We start from the raw sequence: 21377 nt of genomic DNA on the forward strand, positions 1-21377 counted from the left end.
ATGTTCCAGCTTTGTTGAATGGAGCCATTTAGAAAAATGCTCTCAAGCTGGGAGGCAGGGACTCTGTGTGCACAGAAATTTAGCATATTGCTGTTAGTCACTTGCTTTGAATGTATGCGGGTGTTTTTGTTGTTTTTTCTATTTAGAAGGCAGCTTGCCCCAACCTACAGGAAACAGGGACTTTTTAAAAAAATAAGCACGTTCAGTAACAGAGAATTTTCTATACGGAGTAATGAGCGTTCTTGTGCAAATTTGGGCTGAAGAAACAGCTGTACAGAGACTTAAGGCTTCTTATGCACAGGAAGTGAGACTTTGGAGATCCCAGGACGACGTGCTTTCATATTTTGCCCTAGGCTTGATGTGATCAGGGCAGCTACCTGCAGAACTCCTTAAAAAACCCAGCAATTGGCACTACCATCATGAACTACAATCTCCTCAAAGGCAACCAATGCAGAGAGTACCTCTCGGTACTATTTCCCCTACGGTATTTTTTTTACTTTGCATTTATTGCCATAAGTAGTTTTTTTTCATCAGGATGATGCACATAGGATAAGAGAATTGTCTGTATCCGTGTGGGTGCGTGTTTAGGAGCAGCTTCGAATGTGTCTGATGACTGGTCCAATTTTGGCACTGACACGGGGTGTGTGTTTGTGTGGCAGTTCATGCACAGAGGCCTTCAGGAATGTGCAGGAGATGGAAACCAAAACAGTGACAGACACCAGCAAGGGATAGGAAGCAAGCAACAGAGGTGGTGTCACGTGGGAAAATGGAAAGCAAATATTGGGTGCTGAGGTCAGACAATGACAGGCAAATGAGCAGCGAGTATAAACTGAGAGAAAATCAAGTTGGCAATACAGGGGCAGTGAAAACTCACTTGAAGGAAGCCAAATCTTACAAGTATTTAGCAGAAACAGGCAAAAATGGACTTCAGACAGGGATATTGTGAGTTCAACTGTCTTCAAGTGAGCCTCTTGGTTTTTCAGGATCGTCTCGCTGTTTTATTGGGCAGGGGGAGACTGGATATTTATTGTATGGGTATATCAGAGAATTTTGCTAAAAGGAAGAAAGTGCAGTGTACAAGCGTAGCTGGCAACATTATACAAAAAGTGCGCTCACATCACAATATGCAAATCAAGGCAAATGTGCAAAATGTCCCCCCACCCCACATATTTTATTTAAAAACACAGACATGTTTGTTTGCTTCTGCATTGAAGCAGGGAAATGTAAGGAATCTAAAGATTATGTATTAAGAAAAGGATTTCCATGAAGGAGATCCTAAAGGTGGGAGGGGAGAAGAATGGTCCTAAAGGAATTTAAAGAAGCATGTTGTGTGCAGAGTATATGCCTCCCCTCGGCATTAAGGAAACATGGAAAACTGTCCCCATTTTTTTTTAACTGAGGCAAGTGTGTGCCTCACACTCCTGAGAGAAGCTCTGGAACTCAGTAGCCAACATGGAGACTCCTAGATGTTGTTGAGGTAAAGCTCCCACATTTCCTGACCACAGCCTATGCTGATGGGAGGTGAAATCCAGTAGCAACCAGTGGATTCCACATTAGGTACTGTGGACTGTGACCCACCCAGTCATTGTAGAGTTGAACGGAAATGATGAGGGCAGGCCTAAAAGTTATAAAACACATCTCCTGGCACCCCCAACCCCAAAGTAGCTATGCTCTTATGCCAACTTTCCCTACTTTCAAGTAGGATTTTGTTTCTTTAACCAGTTTTGCTTAGTATCTTATTAATTATCTAGCAGCATTCCTTAGTTCAAGCCTGGTCTCTTCACAAGGCCGTCATTGTTTTGGGGTCTCCAATACACACAGCCCCATTACCAAAATTAATTTCATCCGCATGATAAACACTCTTCATATAGGGAAGCCTTTGTGTCACAGAGTAGCTTGTTTGAGAGAAAAGAGAGGAAGGAATTTTTTTCTGACCATAAATAGACTTCTGAGGTAAATTTTCTGCAAGCAGCCAACCATTAGTGAGCAATAGGACACAATCGTTTAGACGTGTGACACAGAACTAAAACACGGACAGTTGACTGATCTGCTCCAAGGTTAGAAGATTCACTATGTACCCAAACTCAAATACATAGCTTTCACCTCCATGTGTCTTTCGATGTCAAACGTGACATACTATTAAGGCTTGCAATGAAAGCAGAGGCACTTACCCTGTCTCCTGGCCGTACCATTGGTTCTTGCTTCGTGCCCAACTTATGTAGTATGTTGTATGCGACTTTCATACTACGGGTCCAAAGTTTGCCTATTCACAAAACAACTGTGTGTAAGTATTCCCATTAAGATGGGGCTGTACAGTTTCATTCCAAAATGATTCAAAACACACCTTGTGCACCCATTTGCTGAAAGCCTTTATTGTTCTCCAATGGAGAAATGTGCAACATACCACAAACACTGTACTTCCTGCTATAATATCACAGAATGATCACTCCAATCCTCAAGCTAAACTTGATAGTAAAGAGGACAGGTACAGAACAAGTGTGTGCTGAGAAGATGGAAACTGGTGAACCATAACTTCACTACCATTTTAATTGTAATTCAATTTAATTTTATAGCCAAGTGGAAACTTCCATTTATATTATGGAACTGAAGCGGGAGAACTATGCAACTGCTGTCTTGTCAGCACAAGTGAGTCAGTTCAGTTTCAGTGTGCCTGGCCCAGTTAATTATTTTGTTCTCAGCCGCTTTCCTATTGGCAAGCCATATCGTGGCTACTTATGAAGGGCAAAATTAATGGGGATTTTTCCTGAGCAAGCTGTTCTGAAAATTGGGTAAGAGCATGGCTTGCGTAGAGGAAAATGTTCTTCTGTGGCTGTGCCAATACAAGTTCAAGAGGTAGCAACGTTTGGCCCAGATTCAATTGCGGCCATAACCAAGGCATTAGTCACCTTTAGTCTGGATCAATGTCATGAAGCCTACTGAGAACATCCATACAGGTTATTTCCACTTCCTACAAAATGCCAAATTCTTTCCCCACCAAACTGTGACTGTTTCCAAGCGGTGTATTTCACGATGAAGCCTATGGCTAGAGAAGGTTAACAATGGAATGCTTCAAAAATAAATAAATAAAACCAAACATTTGCAAGCAGAATTTAGGGAAGAAGAAATGCTGAGTTCCTCTTAACTTTACTGAATTAAATTGTATGTACAGCATGAGGAAACAGAAATGCACCTGAGGCAAGACCATCTCAAGAGAGACAAAGCTCTTTACACGAAACAGTTTTGGTACAAGTTCTTGCTTCAAAACAAGGTGGGCAGACAGTCAAGTACCTCCTCCAAAAATATTAGGGAGCCATGTCCTTGAGATGCTTGTTTTCTACATGTGTGTTCCCTACGTAGTGTACCTCAAACAAAAGATATTCCATTTGAGTTGTCAACATTGTTCTTTTTCAAAATGTCTAGACTGGCTCTAAGCAACTTTTAGTAATTTTAATTGGAATTGATGGGCATTTAGAAACATTGGGAGCTGCCGTATACCATGTCAGACTATTGGGTCCAGGCAGCTCAGTACTGTCCGAACTGGCTGGCAGCAGACTGCCAGGAATTCAGCCACAGAGCTTCAGCCCTTCCTCTACTTAAGCACTGCGGCCTAAGGAAGTTTCACACTTTCTCTTAGCAGAGCAAAGCAAAGTGATAGCATGTTTGCAGATTACTAGCTCTTACTTAGATGCAATTCAGTGAGTTCTGAAAACCCAAGCTTGCTCTTGGCATCATTTACCTGAAGAGAGCAGGCCCCATCCCTAGTATGTATATAGGGGAAACATACTGTTTTCCATCTGATCCCACGTAACCCTACTTTCAAACTGTTAAGTCTGCTAGACTTCGTAAAAAGCAGAGGTTGACTAAGGTGCTTTTGCATCCTTTGGCACAAAGCCTTCTGGCCAGGTCATTTCCTCACTAGTGCCTTATCACAAATGTGTTAAGTGTAAAGGCTGCCCCGAGTAGCGCTTGTGGGCAGACAGGTGTGCCAGCAGAAAAGCAAACTACAAAATTAGCTCCCGTATAATGTATAGTAGGATTGTCACCACCATACGGCACCAACTCAGCCACAGCAAACCAGAATACTCTTACCAAACCTATGTACAGCAGTTCCACGTTTGCCAAAAGACAGCTGCAAATAATCGTCAATGGGTTTTTTTTTCAGTATCACAACAAACACAACAGCTTATTGATATGGTCTGCATCATATGACTCTTGTGATGTGGGTTCCAATTCCACTAGCGCTAAATAAGGAATGACCAGGTTGCCATGCCCAGAAGAGGACATGGCTTGGGTGAGGATTGGCCCCTGCTACCAAGTGCCAACAGGATGGGACCGAGAGTAGCCCAACTCACACTGTACAAGCAAAATGTGCTGCGCTGAGGTCCGTAGCAGCCTCTGCAAAATTGTAACTGCACAGGCGGCTACGGAGTATGTATTTCAGACAGATAATTGTACATTTGAGTAAAGGCAGAAGGAATTACTTCAGGGATAATGTGCACATTAGTCTCACTAATTATTTCTGTGCTGGTATGCGTATGCAAACACATTGTGTGAAGAGTATGCAGTGCATATGACTCACTGCTTCTTGAACCCTTGCAATGGTTTGAAATTTGAATTTTTATATCAATTATTTCACTCACAACACTCAAGACTTTTGCACATCTTCAGGGATGGGAACTCTTTGCAGGGTAACATGCATTTCAATAAAATCCAACGAAAGAAAACCAGCCAACCTTAGATATTAATAAGGACATCTCTATAAGGAATCAGACTAATATCCTAGCCCTGTGCTTTAACGCCAATTGACACAGGCTCTCCAGAATCTCTCAAGGAGATTCTACCCCACTCCCCAATCATTGCAACTAGCAAGCCTGTTAAGTGGGGAGTTCTGGATTCAGCATAGGGCTTCACAAAGTCAAAGTATGCCCCCCTCCAATGAGCTACATACTTTCCCATCAGCTCTACTCCCTCAGATAAATGTTTAAGTACATAGCCTCAAAAAAACCCACAATAGTTATATATATATATTTTAAGGACCTAAGGAAGTATAAGATGCATATTTCGTAATGATCAAAGAGGAAAACACAGAGTTCTACTTTCTTAACTTGGGGAATGGGGAGTGGGCAAGGAAATTCAAAAGGTTGCTGACCGTAAGTGAGAATATATAGTGGTTTTCCATTGGTGTCCATAGTGGTTAGACAAGGAGCTTTCGGGGAAATGGTTCCCCATCGTTGCAATGCTGCTTCAAGAGATGGAGGCCAATTCGTAACCACGCCCAGCTGTTCTCCACGCATCGCCAACATCTGTGCTCCCTCTGGCTTTGGTTGGTTTGGGTCTGGCTGTTGAACTTACAGTTGTAAGAGAGCGTTACTTCATGTTTCTTAATGCCATGCTTTATTATGCCTATTGATAAGTCAACATCTGCTTTTGAGAAAGCAAATGATGTACATGCAATGTGAAACAACTCTTTCCTGGTTTCTGAGCTTCTTCTGTACACCTCCGATACTCTACCCTGCAACCACACTGCTCCTTTCTCAAACACACACACACACACACACACACACACACACACACACCAGGCTGGCAGATCAAATGCATAAAAAGATTATGCAATTAAAATCTGAGTTCAGAATCCAAGCTCACTTGCTGTAAAACATTTCTCCAGGCACACACAAAATGAACAGTACTTTTACAAACCCAGTACAAAATACTTGGTCAGGGGAGTCAAACTATTTTACCTTCTAATAATTCTTCAAAGTCATCTACAAAGAACTCTCGTAATGGGGGCCGTTTGGGTCGTTTTAAGGTGTTGACTAACTGCTGAATTTTTGCCGACACTCTGCTGCTTACGGGAACTCCTGCAGAAAAGAAAATTGACATAAGTTTTCAAGCAGCAGGCATGCCTTCCAGTTCCAAGCAGACGAGAAAAGCATATCAACCTGAAGGCAAATTCAAATAGTCAGGTTAGCTAGTTGTACACCCCTGACAGTTTGTTAGCTATGGACTGGACAAAGTTCCAAGATGAGCAGCATCTGCGCAAAATGGCGAATAGCCTTTTTGCTGCCATGACCTTTATACCTGGGAACTGCTGGTCATGGGTTACAAGAGTGGTCAAGCCAAGGTCCACTGTCACTGGACATCTAAAATCATATATGCCTCCCAGTGTAGATATAAACCTGCTTTGGCTTTAGGTATATAGGTACTGTCTGCCTTTTTTAAAATCCTATTAATTGGTCCAGGAAGAAAATTCCAACACCTCTAGCATGTAAGCAATTTCACTAACTAGCTATAGTGGGTACTCTTATGAAACAACTTGTTCTTTTCCTGAGCTTTTTCACATCTCTGGGGTTCTCCTTCCAGTACCTAAAAACACGCCGAACACAGACATTTCACACTTTCTTCTCTTTCCTGGTCATCTTCTTGGCAGAAATGTGAACTCACCCAAACTTTTTTTTTTTTTGGGGGGGGGGAAATATTCTCATTAAATGGCCTACAGTGGTGCCTCGCAAGACGAAATTAATTCGTTCCGCGAGTTTTGTCGCCTTGCGATTTTTTTCGTCTTGCGAAGCACGGTGTCGGGAAAGTTTTGGAAAAGCTTCAAAAATCACCAAAGTCTTTAAAAACCTCAAAAAAGGCTACCACACCGCGTTCTATGAGTTGCTCCTCGAAGTCAAGTCGCAACTGTATTAACGGTGTTAAGAAAAAGGAAACAAACTTGCAAGACGTTTCCATCTTGCGAAGCAAGCCCATAGGGAAAATCGTCGTGCGAAGCAGCTCAAAAAACAAAAAACCCTTTCGTCTAGCGAGTTTTTTGTCTTGTGAGGCATTCGTCTTGCGAGGTACCACTGTATTTAGCCAAACATTCCCTCCTGTGGTTCATGCACTCCTACATCATTTTTACAAGCCATAATTACCATCGCCAGTTTCCATAAGTTCAGCATTTCCATATTTTGGTGCCACCCTCGATGTTGAACCTTGTGGTCTTTCTACTTGTATTGAGTGTTCTGAGGTGTAAGTGGTAACATCTGGAGGTGCGGAATGGTTTTCTGAGGAAATAAATTCAAACCTTTTAATAATCTCTTCACATACTTTTGAGTAAAGTTGTCTTATTACACAATCCAGACATCCATTCTATAAAGTTAACACTTTTGTAACATGCTGTTACCATTAATACACTTTTGCATTTAATGTAGAACCAAAGTTTCAGGAATTCAGATGAAAATAGTCTCACTTAAAGCCCATAAGAACGCAAGGAGAGCCCTGATAGATCGCACCAAAGGCCCATCTAGTCTCTTCCGTTCTTCCAGTGGACAACCGGATGCCTCTGGGAATCCCACAAGCAAGACAGCACTCTCCAGCTCATGGTGCACAAGTGATGCACTCAAGCTGCACAAGAGTCTGTAGCCACGAAAAAGAAGCATGTTCCTTGAATTGAAAGTGGGATAAACATTAAACTAAAAATAATTTCAGGTTCCCATACTTTAAGATGCATTAGTTATTTGTTAGACTGGAAGAAGCTGGGGTATAGGAGAGAACCAGCCATCTAAAATTAAAACATGAATATGTTGTTGTTGTTTTAAAAAAAGGTCTATTACATGGCGAACAGCTTCTGAAACCAAGGATAGCTGCAAAAAGAGTTTGTGATATGACCCGGTGGTGGTGGTGGTCAGAGGGGATGTGTTCAGAGTAACACAACATCTGATGACGTGGACTCTAGTCCATGTGCCATAGTAAACTGGTTAAGTACTTAAGGTGACAGAAGACTCTTGTTCTTACATTTTACTGAGTAATAACTTTTGTGTCGGCTTAAGACTCTAATTTCTAGGCACACATAGGTGTAAGTTCTTACTTTCTCTTCCTCCTACTTAGGAGTAAGTTCTGCTGGAATCACTGGGGCTCACTTCCATACGAACAAGGGCAGGTTGCAGCCATAGTTTCACAGTTTGATTTCATTTTAAATAAAAAAATGTGTTAGGCTAGGTAGGACAACATAAACAGATCTGGTCATCTGTTACGCTTTAGTTGAGATTCCTGCATTGCAGGGGGTTGGACTAGAGGACCTTTGTGAGGTGCCTTCCACCTTGATATCTTACGACTTTTGCCGTCGTCCTACAGGTGTGCGACTTCTAACGAATTGTGTGGACCAAGAGCATCAGGCTCGCCACTAGCCTATTTTTAGACGCAGTTGCTATTTTGATTCTTTCTCAACAGCACAGGCTGCATTTCCAGAAGCCAGCATGACTTGGTGAGTGACCTGCCTTGTGACGTTTGTTAAACAATTCGCAAGCTAATCCTCTCCTTTCACAGCTCAGTAACCCACCATTGCTTTCCCAATTTATTTTTTCCCCTCGGACGCTTTTCGGCTTGCACTCACTCTCTGCGCCGTCTTTTTTTGAATTGTGCATAGCTACAGGAGGCAGGAAGCGACACCATCTCATGCTTAAACAAGTTTCCTATTCAGAAGGCTAAGTGATCAAAAGTGCCATCCCATCAAGAAGGAATGGTGCCATGCCCCTAAGCCATACTGAAACCATTAGGAATAATTGCCATTGAGTTTAACCAAGGCATAGATTTCTAAAAAGGAATACATGCTCCATTATCTTTAGATTCAAGACGTCAGCGCTCAAAGGAATCAAGTCGTTGCAGGGAGACCATCTCTAGCTCAAGCTAATCACACCATTCCCTCCCTTTGCCAGCATTGCTGGTGACCCAGATCATGGGCGGTGGGGACAACAACACATAAAACAAGCAATCGTTCTTTTCTTCAACCACATTATGATTCCTATAATTATTTGGCATGGGCTTCTCACTTCCAATTGCTTTGTGCAATTTTTGTTTGGTTGGCTGCCTAGAGAATACCAAAGGAGAGGCAAGATATAAACATTCAAAGCAATGAGGCAAAAATCATGGGATTAAGACACGTCTGCCCACTCAGTACAATATATTCCAAGGCCTCCGTGTCAATACATCCAACACAATTCACACAGAGGTGAATGCAGATGTAACAGGGCAAGATGGTAAATGTCCTGCCAACAGAGGTCTACAGGTGCCTACTGAGAAAATAGCTAGAGTGGAATCAATTGGAAGAAGATTCCGCAATCATCCTTTGCATCATGAGTGGGTGCATTTAGCCTGAATATCTACTTGAGGTTATTTCCGGGTTATTTCTTGTTACAATCTTTAAGAGCCATCTTTGGAAGAAGAGTAGCTTGATTCAAAAACATGAGGAGCACTTCAAAGTGCACATGAATGGAATGACTGTACAAGATACCTGAAATATTTTCCTGCAAGTATGTGAGCTTCAGCTATTTATGTACAGCGACAAATTGCCTTTGTACATTGATGATGAATTACTCTTTAACTCCCAGGTTTATGAGGAATAATAAACTATGCCAAAGCCAGATTAAGGTGGTTGGGGGTCCAGATGCAGTTCTCAAAATATGTGTCCCTTCTCACCCACCCAAAAAAGGCATACATGATATAAGGTTCTAGAAAATACGTCTTGTGATATCATAAAGACTAACAAATCTATTATGGCATAAGCTTTTGTGAACTAAAAATGTATTCTGAACTTGTACATCTCTCGGAAAACAGACAAGCTATAAACTGTTTGCCAACCTTGATGGAAAAAGAAAGAAAGAAAATACCCTAAGCCCGTGGAATTTCACATTTTAAACTCAATTATTTCATCATTGTTTTGCTCATTTCCCACCACCCGCATTAATACAGTTCCAGAGCTTCAACCAGTTTTAACCTGGCCTGAGTTTTAGATGCAGAAGTTCCAATGGTGTTCAACTGTGAGCTTCGACGTGCTTTGCTGACTGAGCTTGGGTTAATATGCACAGGGGACTGATTCCTAACAGGAGTTGTCATAACCCTGTAGACGCTAGGAGTAAGGGTCCGTGGAAAGCAGAACAATTTGCTTCCATTTAAAAACAAATGATCAGGCCAGAATCCTATGGGAAACCAGCAAAAAGGATTAAAGCACTTTGCCCTCCTGTGGTTTCAAGCAACAGGTATTCAAAAGAATTGCTGCCTCCAGCTGTGAACCTAGAGAGTAGTCATCATGGCTAGCAGGTGTGGTCAGTATTCCCCCCGCCCCAATTGCTCTGTTAAAAAAATAACACAAAATAAAGCCTTCTCCTATTTTCCAATGTTCTGCCCCAACAGCAAAATCACTGAGGTAACCAACAGGATTTTTTAATGCTATACTCATTCTCACTCTCTAATTTACAATTTGACTGTGTCAAAATTATTATTTGAATTTATACCCCCCCCCCCTTTTTATAAAATAACTTTAAACCAAGTTCTTGCTGGCATCCGTTTGTCTCAGGAGACGATGCAAGCATCTTATATTTTAGTTCTGCTCAGTTCTGTACTGATAAGGATCCCTTCACCATGAACCTTCTTCCCCAGCTTCCTCACAAGGAAGCCGAGGCTGCAACCCTGTGCTTTCTTACCTGGGACTAAGCCCCATTAAACACAAAGAGAGATTTCCTTCTGAGTAGACCTATATACTACTGTACTGCGAATTAACTATACAGCGAATTCTTAACGAGTACCTGGACTTCAGCTCATGCAGAGGTGGCATGTGCCCATTGCAACTGGCAAAGCAAAAGGCTAGGCAGACAGCTGAGTGACAGTGATATTCCTTTGTAAGAAGTCAGGTAGGGGGCAGGCTGCAGGTAGGCTGAGCTAAGTGGGGCAGTGCCCCATTCACCCAAATGGACCAGCATCCCCTGGACATGTCTAAGCCTCTTTTCAATATTTAACAGGTCTCTGGATCTATGGAAATTCTAAAGGCTAGAAAACAATTCTTATAGTCAAAACAATGCACTTGTCAATCAGACTTCACTCACTGGCTAAAGACACTGAAAGGTGGGAGCAACTAGATCTGCTTATCTTACAGAAATTGCTTAGAAGGTTGTCTGCACAGTTTGCTCCAACTTTACTTCTAGGAAGGAGAGTATCTTACTTTAAAATAAAATTAAATTAAAGGCTGCAGGCATGGACCATGCCGTCTATAAAAAGCTACATGGAATTGCCTTCTGTTCTTCCCAATCCATGGTAGGATGAAAAAGAGGGACTTCTACTCGAAACCATTCCTTAGTAGCAGTTTGTTGGCAGGGCAACCAGCTACAAAGCTTGGAAGAAGTGATGAAGTTAGCCAAGTGGTTCAGTGCCACCGTCAACCATGATGTAGCTGGAAGAATGACTGGAACTCATCCCTCCTTCTGAACTATGACTTTTCACAAGGGTCAAGCTTCTGAACAGCAGGAGGAATACCGAATGCAAACTTCCCCATCTGCACCTGTTCACTGCAACTCTTGAACTACACAAAAAATGTGGTGGTGGGCGAGAATGCATTTTGCATATTGCGTCTGTCACTGAAATTGTGTCTTGCATGTTTTGCATATCGGAAAGAGAAAATTAACTCTGTAAATGTATGCACTGCCTAAATGGCTTTAAGATGACATACCAGATCCAAAATAAAAGTCATTTAGAGAGGGTAGCCGCCAAGCTATGCTGAGGACTCAACCTCCACTACGAGAGCTCAGCAGGCCCATTAAGTAAAATTAAGTTGTTTCAGAAGAAAAATGACTCTGATCAACATATGTTGATGATAAATATAGGAACAGTGACAGCTGTAAGACTTCAAAGTACATCTTCCCTTCACAAGCATATTCATTTGCATTGCCCCATATCCCGGTCCCTTTCAATAAATTCAATCTGCAAGCCCACAAGTTCAAACAGCTGTTCTCCAACAAGAACTACAGACATTTCTGCCACAGGGTCAAAATGGTCTGCATCATTTTACTAGGGGAATAAGTTACGATTCGCTGCAGAATTAAATTAAAATACTTCAATTGCATCTTGCTTCTGTTTGGTTGCCAATCAGGCTCTCATTTCATGTCAGGCCTGAGTGATGCAAGGGGGAGGATGAAGAAAGATTATTAATTTGCCACGTGGCAGGTACTTTAGGTGAGCAGATTAGGAGAAGTGTGGTGCAGCAGCAGCAACTGGGCCAAAAGGGGTATATTGTAGGGGTATGTTGTATTTAGATACAATAAAGTCACCAAAGTAATTTGCAACTAAAAATACTCATATAGGAGAATAGTTAGGCCACTGAGAATGGTGAATTATTTAAATGTCGTTTCATTCAAATGATCAATTTTTTTTGGGGGGGGGGAGAAGAAGTTGTCCTCAATTCATAGGACAGAGTTCCTACCTTCAGTGGAGTTACACTATGAAAAAAATAAAATCAGAATCCAGCCAACTTCTGAGCCAGCCAAAAGGTGTTCTGGTGTCTGCCAGCTCTAGAATTCTTTGACGAGCGTAGCCACCTTTCCATTACCAAAAATAAACACTGCTGGGAACTGGGAATTCCCTTTTTAATTCCAGTTACTAGAACAAAGCATTACTCGCAGTCTAAAATTAGCTCATTTAAAGAAACAAGGTTTGATCATCCAATACTTTCTTCTTTATGCAATGACACTTCCATAATTTAGCTTTTCCAATGGTCACTAACTACCAAAAGTGTTACATTCGTTGCTCTGTTAAAATTCCAACCATTCCCATTAATTGGCTTCAACTTCTGTGTTTTTGACCACGTCTTCTGTTTTTTAATCAGCCTGCACTCTTCCATTTGTACAACAAATCCCACCACTATTCCCAGTCTCCAGACCAAGGTGCGTACAGTGGGCACCACCCAGAAGTAAGAGGAGAGAGCTTGGGTGGTACAAGGTAAGTGGCGCTGGGAAACAAGAATAATGTGACAAAATAATGTGCTTATTGAAAGACCACCCTCAAAAGGCAGTTTGGCACTGGTCCTTTGCCTTTCCAGCATGTGCATGAGCAATACAAATAAAGCAAAACAAAGATGATATGAAAACTATGTTGTCCCACTACCTTGGTTAGAATTTGATACGGTCATTGAAGAAGCCCCAGAGGGTTTTTGAGAGGGGTGAGAGAAGAGTTTGCTCCTACTCTTGCTCAATAGCCTTGATATAATCTTAGTGAGTCCAATGTATGTACAGTGGTACCTCAGGTTACATACGCTTCAGGTTACATACGCTTCAGGTTACAGACTCTGCTAACCCAGAAATATTACCTCGGGTTAAGAATTTTGCTTCAGGATGAGAACAGAAATCGGGCTCCGGCGGCGCAGCAGCAGCAGGAGGCCCAATTAGCTAAAGTTGGTGCTTCAGGTTAAGAACAGTTTCAGGTTAAGAACAGAGCTCCAGAACGAATTAAGTACTTAACCCGACGTACCACTGTATTCATTTAAGGCATAACTGAGGCTTCTGATGTAAGGGAATCTTAGTATTAGTATGTTTAGGAGTTTTAGTGTTGACTTTCATTTTAAACGACTAAAAATATGGGACACCACAGCAATACTTTGACACATGGTATTTTTGACAAATTGTGCATCGAAGCTTATGCAACTACCATGCGTGGAAGTTGGATCTGGCAACTTGTTCCAATAATTCTCTGCTAATTCTGTTTTAATTTCTGTTTGGAACATTATGCATCTGTTTCAAAGGTTAACTTGCAAATGGAAATCTGCTGCCAACGACAATTGCTGAACTACTCTCTGTACTACATGAAGGATGTAATATTGGTCAAACAGAACTGAGCTCTAGTAATTACCTAGAAGCAGTTCCCCTCAATTTTAATTGCAGTGCATGGAGGCATAAGAACTTGCTGTCAATGTAAGAAAATGTGGGACCATCCTGAGGATGCTTCAGCAAAGTTAAGACAGTGCTTGAGCATGAGGTAGACTTAGCACACAAGGTCCCAAGAATAACAGTCCCAAAGGTTCACACAAAAAATACATGCACGGTGTCTCTGGATGTCTCTGGATGTCTCTGGCTAACAGTTACTGAGAAGCACAATCGAGGAGAGTGCTGTTGCACTCATGCCCTGCTTACAGATTTCCCATATGGCCTAGCCATATGGCTGGCCACTTTGATGCTGGAAAAGATGAGCCAAGGTCTCAGCAGGACTCTTCTTCTGTGCTTATCAATGAGGGTTAGCATTAGACCTCATCAGGCCATTACTTGCCTGAAGAGGGGAAGTGTGGTTAAAAAGGCTGCAGTTCCTCACACTGAGCTCTGTCCCTATAGGTGTGCAGCTATTCCCACCCACATCGTTACTGTGCTGGGCATAACCTCTGAAGCAGGGTGCTTGCTCTACCTTGTTGTTGTTGTTTAGTCGTGTCCGACTCTTTGTGACCCCATGGACCAGAGCACGCCAGGCACTACTGTCTTCCACTGCCTCCCGCATTGCTCTACCTAGGCAGCCTAAATGTGTGGTTCAGAATCCTGGCCATTTAGGCTTCTTAATCATGCAGGCTTCCTGCTTCAGAAGTCGTGTCCAACATGGCAATGGTGGGGAGCAATATGAGCCATGTGACAGGGGCAGGGATAAACATGGGCCTCCTGCTGCCATTTTCTTTACACTTGGCCTCTTCACATGTGTTACACCCCAAGAGGGCTATTTTAAAGCTATAAAGAAATGTGCACTTTCCAGACAGCAAGTCTCATTGAATTCAGTGGGGCTGACTTCTGAGTAGCTATGCACTGGATTGTCCAGTCTCTCTGCCCCAAAAGAGCCAGGCAGAATCAGTTTTTGTCTAGGATGCCCCCTTCATTTCCAATTGCAACAACAATTTATGCCTGCTGCATTTATGGACACCTGCGTAATTCAAAAAATCACAAACCTACGGGACTGCCTCTCCTGGTATGTCCCACAAAGGAACCTACGGTCTTCAAATAAAAACATCTTGAAGGTCCCAGGCCACAGAGAGGTTAGGCTGGCCTCAACTAGAGCCAGGGCTTTTTCGGCTGTGGCTCCAATCTGGTGGAACGCTCTGTCACAAGAGACTAGGGCCCTGTGGGACTTGACATCTTTCCGCAGGGCCTGCAAGACGGAGCTGTTCTGCCAGGCCTTTGGTCGGGGTTCAGTCTGACTCCCTCTCCCCTTTCATAAGAACTTGCATGAAAGTGGCCTCCCAATTTTTCTCACAGGCCCATATAAGTTCAGCACAAACAGTTGGGCCTGGTGAGCATTTAAGGTCCCCAACCCTAATCTGCGGGTTGCCATCCGATTGGATTTTATTCTGATCCTGATCTGATTTGAGGATGTATTTTAATTGATTGTCTGATTTTATGTTAATGTGTTATATATTTGATGTTAGCCGCTCTGAGCCTGGCTTCGGCTGGGGAGGGCGGGAAATAAATAAAATTTATTATTATTATTATTATTATTATTATTATTATTATTATTAATTCAAATAAATAGCACTGCATAAAAGGTCTGGACAACCCTTGGGCAAGTTTGCGGTTACTTTGAAACCCAGTTATATTTCCTGTTATGGTCCCCCATACCCGCTCGATACACTTCCTTGGGGGTTCTTTAGCATCTGAACAAGAGGGTAAAGATTTCACCTTGGACCTTGATCCCTACTGAGTTCAGAATGGAGTTTTTCCATTCTTCACAGCCAGAGGTATTGAGTGCTGCCTTTGAAAAATTCGTATTTGTCACAATTAGCACTTTCAGAATGCAGCAGTTTGTCATAATACCATGTCTCCCACAGTCAGAGTAATTTACAGAGGGTGTTTTCCAAAGGGAAACATGGGAATTTGTATTTCGGCGTCATCAAAAGTACATTGTTATTTCTGAGTAACGGTGCTGGGAAGGGGAGATTGCCCCAGTGTGCTGTCCTATTTTTAGGGCATGAATGAAGCACTCCGATTACTGGACTGCTTTTCTTTAAAATCCTACCTTGTGGGCAGGAACACAGTCTGCAGGAATCTCTCTTCTTTATAATAAGAGAAAGAACTACCATTGGACCTATTAAAGTCAGACTTTCTATTCCATTTTTCAAAAAACGAAATAAAAAATGTAGGCTTGTACAATTTCTCTGCTCTGGGAGAGAAACTTGAAAGCAGCCTACTCCCATTCGCTACCTGCTAACAAGCATTTAAGGAGACCCGTCTTGCATTCCCATCATGAAGAGAGAGGTCGCTCTGAGCACCTGTCTCCCATCTAATTAAGAAGCTGGAATTGAACTTCAGTCAAAACTACAGACGTGTCTGGTACCAATCTGGTCCTCGGATTCCTTTCACAGTCTGGGATTGTTTTTTTAAAAGGGAACTAGTGACTTGACTCCTCTATACAAAGTGCCAATAGGATCAGTCTATGCATTCAGCCAGTGAAAGCGTGATTCACATGACAAGCCCATTGTGTGTTATGCTTGCTGTCCACAATGAAGACTGAAAGCCTGAGCAGTCACCCAAACTGGGGAGAAAAGCCATCTTCAAATCTCTAAAGGGTTGTCACCTGGAAGATGGAGCAGGTTTGTTTGCTCCTGCTCTGGAGAGTAGGACTTGAACCAATGGATCCAAGCTACAAGAAAGGAGATTCCAACTAAACATCAGGAAGAACTTTCTGACAGTAAGAACAGTTCGACAATTGAACAGACACCCTCAGGAGGTGGTGGACTCAGCTTCATATAAGTATTTTTTTTAAGCACAGACTGAATTGCCATCTGTCATGGATGCTTCAGTTGAGATTCCTGCATTGCAGGGTGTTAGACTACATGACCCTCTGGGGTCCCTTCCAACTCTACAATTCTATAATTCCAAGTATGGAGTGGGTGGGATTGTGGGAGACGGAATAAATATCTTGTTTCCTGGACACATTTGCCATGCGCTCACCTTAACTTGTGCATGGGAAAAAGCAAAGTAGATCCTGCAAGTTTGAGGTTCACCCACTACTGATGAAGACAGGACTGAGCTAGCTGGGACAATGGACTGACTCAATCTAAGGGAGCTTCCTACGTTTCTAAAACAATTGGCAGAAACACACGAGAGGCCTTTCTCAGTTGTGGTCCCTGTTGTCTGGAAATTACTTGCTTCCGTAGCCCCATATGGGATCAGGTATGCTTTTTCTGACCATTCTGGGTTTTGCATTCACTTTATCAACCACTTGTTTGCTTCTATCCATTTATGGGCTTAAAAAACCCAGCGTATAAATATTCTTAGAAATGCATTTAAGAATTTATAGGCTCCCAGTTGGCTCACACAGTCTCCTGGCAGAAAGGGTTGGTTGGAAGAACCTATATTAGGCTTATGTGCACTTTGTCAAGTGCGCACACCTGCCTTGAATGGCACCTGTACATAGCTGTCAACCTTCCCTTTTTTTGCAGGAAATTCCCTTATTCCAGCGCTGTTTCCCACTGCTTCCTGCTGCTATCCCGGATTGTTAGATATCCTGTAGGCTGTCCCCGGGACAGGTGAGGCTGCCGATCCCTTATTTTCGAGGCTGCTGATCCCTTATTTTTAAATCTGAAAGTTGACAGCTATGCACCTGTACATGAACCCAGTCTGTGTTATCTCCCCCCTCCCCCATTGCATCAGAAGGACCTGGATTCACAGATGTAATGTGTGTAGGTTCTAATCACGACCAGTGCTCTTCATTCAGGGTGCATAGGAGTTCAGAATTTGATCCACTACCCAACTTTCTAGGGTCTCTACACTCTGGGGAACTATGAATTCAGGCATCAGTCTCTTGAGAATAACATCTTTCCCCCAACACCAGCAAACATATACAAGAAAAGAAATAGCAAGAGTTACTGCGCCAAGTCTAAAATTAACAACATGCCACATTATTTTTATAAAGATATATTTAAATGCAACATTCAGACATTGTGACTAATGCAACCTTTCAGAAATGGGATGAAATTTAATTCGTCATAACTTCCTCCTGTACTCCGAGAGGAAGTCACAGAGGAATTCCAAATAGGGACAATCACCTGTAGAGAACCTAAGAGGCTCCTGAAAAATATTTTGGAGAGCAGAGATGAGCTTCAAGTTGAGAGGTACATCTAAGGAATGTAGCATTTACTTAAGAATGGGGAAAAGTTGCGAAGTAGAACAAGATTAATATTGCAGAGAGATTAACAGGGCAATCCTATACATACCCACTTAAAGGTAAATCCCATTGTGCTCAACGGTGCATACTTACAGGAAAATGTGCATAGGATTGCATCCCAATAAGGACTTTTGCCAATTGTCCAATACAATTAAGGACTTTTTTAAAAGGTTGCAAAAGGAAACACTTCAAATTAGGAAAATCCAAAATGTTTTTTGTTGGTTTGTTTCCAGCTCCTTATTTCAGTCCTCAGGCACGGCATTAGCTAATTCAGGTTTTCCAACACTACTTCTAGAAAGGCTACTTGCAAGCCTAACCATGTCATACTGAATTCACTGGAGCTTATACCCAGGTGAGAGGCTTTAGGATTGCATCTTAAATTATTATTAGTCTTGGTTTCACTCTCTAGAATTAAGGAGCGGGGATAGAACATTTCGTGCCCCTCTTCTCTTCCACAGAACATGAACTGGCTCTATGCTATGTAATGTTCGGTACATACAACACAGGGATGCCAAGCCAGGCACACTACAGACCCAGGCTTACATATGGGAGGAGTAAACTCTGGAGAGTTGGTGTGGCTTGCTCCCAAGTAAGCATGACAGGACTGAAGGCTTATGTTTTACAAGGGCCAAATGCAGGTATCAAAGTAGCTGAACAGCTTGATGACCAAAGTAGGGGGAAGAGTCTTCCAGACTTCCCAGGAAAAAGAGAAGGAACAGAAGTTCAAGACGTAGCACTCAAAACACTGAAATATCATCTACTTCGGTTCATACTAACTCTGTACCTTCCATGCCTAAATTAACTTTCGCCTCTCTTTTTACAACTCAAACATAAAAGAGGAGGGGGCTCCTGCAGCTTTAATAGCTGTGTAGAAGAGGGGATTTCATTATGACAAGCGACACCTGCCAAAATCCTCTCTTTTACACTTATGGAAGCTGTAAGGGCCTTGTCGCCTTGTCTTCTTTTTCTCATATCCTAGTTAAAAGGGCTAAAAACAAAAAAAGGTCACTGAGAAAGCTTTTGTATTTTCAGAACCACCCCCATTGCTTCTTAGTGAAGCCTCAATACAAGGCAAAATTCTAGGCCAGTTAAAGCTGTAACGGCTTAAGAGTAAGCCATATTTTAAGTAAATCACAGAAATGCATAGGACCAAATTCAAATGTATAGAACCAAATACAAATCATCAAGTATAAATTGCATTAGGTTGCAATAGTCTTCCACCCTCAGAGACCGTCGCTGACATCTCCCCCTTTATTACCTAAAGAGTAAACCCTATAGAAAAAAGTGAGATTTACTTCCATGTAAACGTGTTTAGGATTAGGCTGGAATGTTTACTTACAAGTAAATCTCATGGGCATTGATGACACTTGCCTTCAATGAACTAGGTGCTGATTTGTAGGTCTAGCTCCACTCAGATGATCACCCATGTACAAATCTCAAGGAAGAGGGCAGAGTAGGATAGCCACTGGCACATCCTTCCCCCCATCATTTGGTTATTTGAACAGACCCTACAGATACAGGATTCTCCACGTCAACACAAAACCTGCATTTGCAGGGGACCCAACTGCAAGCAAAAAGCTTGTATGTTTGTATGGCCCATTCATGTGAACATACCTTACCATGCAGACGATGGAGCAGGGCCTGCCTCCCAGATCCCATTCTGCCCCTTCTATGCATGGTCATTCGACATGCTAGCCATGTGAACAGAATTTAAGAACATAAAAAGAAATCCTGCCACATTTTTTTTCAAACATTCTTCATTACAATCTTGACTAAAACATCAGTCTGCTCACAGATACTTAATACCATGTGCTTGCTCAGAAAGATATATATATATATTCCCATGTTCACCCTTGAATATCCAGTATGAGGAAGTATTCTGTGCAATCCAAAAGCTTACAAACACCATGGTAAACCTTGCTTGGCCCTAAAGAAGTTATTATCTCACTCGTTCTCTGAATTCTGAAAGTGTATCATCCAATTAACACTACCAGAGGATTTTCTTTTTTTTAAAGAAAACAACAACAGAAGAGCTGATGGGAAATGTACACAAAATGACTTTCACTTGTTTCAATAAATGGTAAAAAACCTTTCAAAGAAATCCAGGACATTCTGAGGTCCAAAGGACATACACTGTATGCGCAGGGGGGAAGGAAAGAGAGATAAAACCGGAAGTAAACACACCTATATGCGTTTGCGCCATTACATCAGCTAGCCTATGTGCAGCACCGCTGCCGCCACTTTGCGTTGAAGATGAAGATGTGGTAGATGTGGTAGAGCCATGGATGGCTTGGCTGATCCAGTGTTCCATATTTATACTCCCTTGGCTTGACGTTGGAGTTCCCTGTGAATCGCCCTGTACGGAGCCTTCGTCTTCTGAACCAGATGAGGTATCTAAGATTGCAAAAAGGTGACAAAAGCTTTAATGGGAAGACAATGAACATGGAGACAAAGTGGCAACGTCCAAGGCACAGTGGTCCCCCCCTCCCCCAAAAAGTGAGCAATTTGAAAGCAGTAATATAGACAGTTGAACTGAACATGGCCAGAGTTTCATGCAACATGTTTCACTATGTGTTTTGTTAGAAGAAGACGAATACTGGAGAATTGACAGAGAGGAAGATCTGTCAAAATAAGGCTATGTTTACCTTATTAGTCATCTGAAGCAGAAGTGTTTCTCTACCCAAGGAGTACACTTTACCTTCAAAAGTAGTCATATTTATTTGGCGGGGGGGAGGGGGGACAGGGCACAAGGCTGGCCGAAGTAGAATTGGAGAGGGGTAACAGCAGCAAGAAAGACAATGTTTGGGAGGGAACTGCACCCTTAAAGCCTCCCCTTTCAACTAAAAAGTTATCATTTCAGCCCAGTCTAAATGTAAAAACTGTGCAAATTAGTCTGATGCTCAGGTGCTGAAGGCTTGGCAGAATGAAGATCCAGACCATGCGTAGGCAAACTAAAGCCTGGGGGCCGGATCGGGCCCAATTGCCTTCTCAATCTGGCCCGTGGATGGTCCGGGAATCAGTGTGTTTTACATAAGTAGAATGTGCCCTTTTATTTAAAATGCCTCTCTGGGTTATTTGTGGGGCTTGTCTGGTGTTTTTACATGAGTAGAATGTGTGATTTTATTTAAAATGCATCTCTGGGTTATTTGGGGGGCATAGGAATTTGTTCTTTTTTTTTTTCAAAATATAGTCCAGCCCCCCACAAGGTCTGAGGGAGAGTGGACCAGCCCCCTGCTGAAAAAGTTTGCTGACCCCTGATCCAGACCTATGCCCACAGACCTGGCTGCAGTTAAATCCCAATGAATTAAGTGATATTTATGTTCATTCAACTTCTTGGCTACAAGGACATTTTAGACTTATGCCAAAAATACGAACCGTTGTTGTCCTGTGGGCCCTGTGCACCACAACAGAAGAGGCCCTTCTTTGAAATGATTTCCCAT

The 21377-nt window shown here is 42.4% G+C and overlaps 1 protein-coding gene across 6 annotated transcripts in view; it reads right to left on the minus strand.

Annotated features, from left to right (window-relative positions):
* DIP2C (disco interacting protein 2 homolog C) overlaps positions 1 to 21377 on the minus strand; it is a 293125-nt gene that overhangs the window by 79028 nt on the left and 192720 nt on the right. For all 6 annotated transcript variants that reach the window (XM_080973978.1, XM_080973976.1, XM_080973975.1 and 3 more), the window contains 5 exons: positions 20122 to 20331; positions 6915 to 7046; positions 5739 to 5858; positions 5150 to 5347; positions 2172 to 2263 (listed from right to left, as the gene is read on the minus strand). In XM_080973978.1, coding sequence (XP_080830104.1) covers positions 2172 to 2263; positions 5150 to 5347; positions 5739 to 5858; positions 6915 to 7046; positions 20122 to 20331 — 752 coding nt within the window. The remainder of the gene's footprint in view (positions 1 to 2171; positions 2264 to 5149; positions 5348 to 5738; positions 5859 to 6914; positions 7047 to 20121; positions 20332 to 21377) is intronic.

Source organism: Podarcis pityusensis, assembly GCF_964106645.2.
Source record: "Podarcis pityusensis genome assembly, chromosome: 12".
NCBI classification, from domain to species: domain Eukaryota; kingdom Metazoa; phylum Chordata; class Lepidosauria; order Squamata; family Lacertidae; genus Podarcis; species Podarcis pityusensis.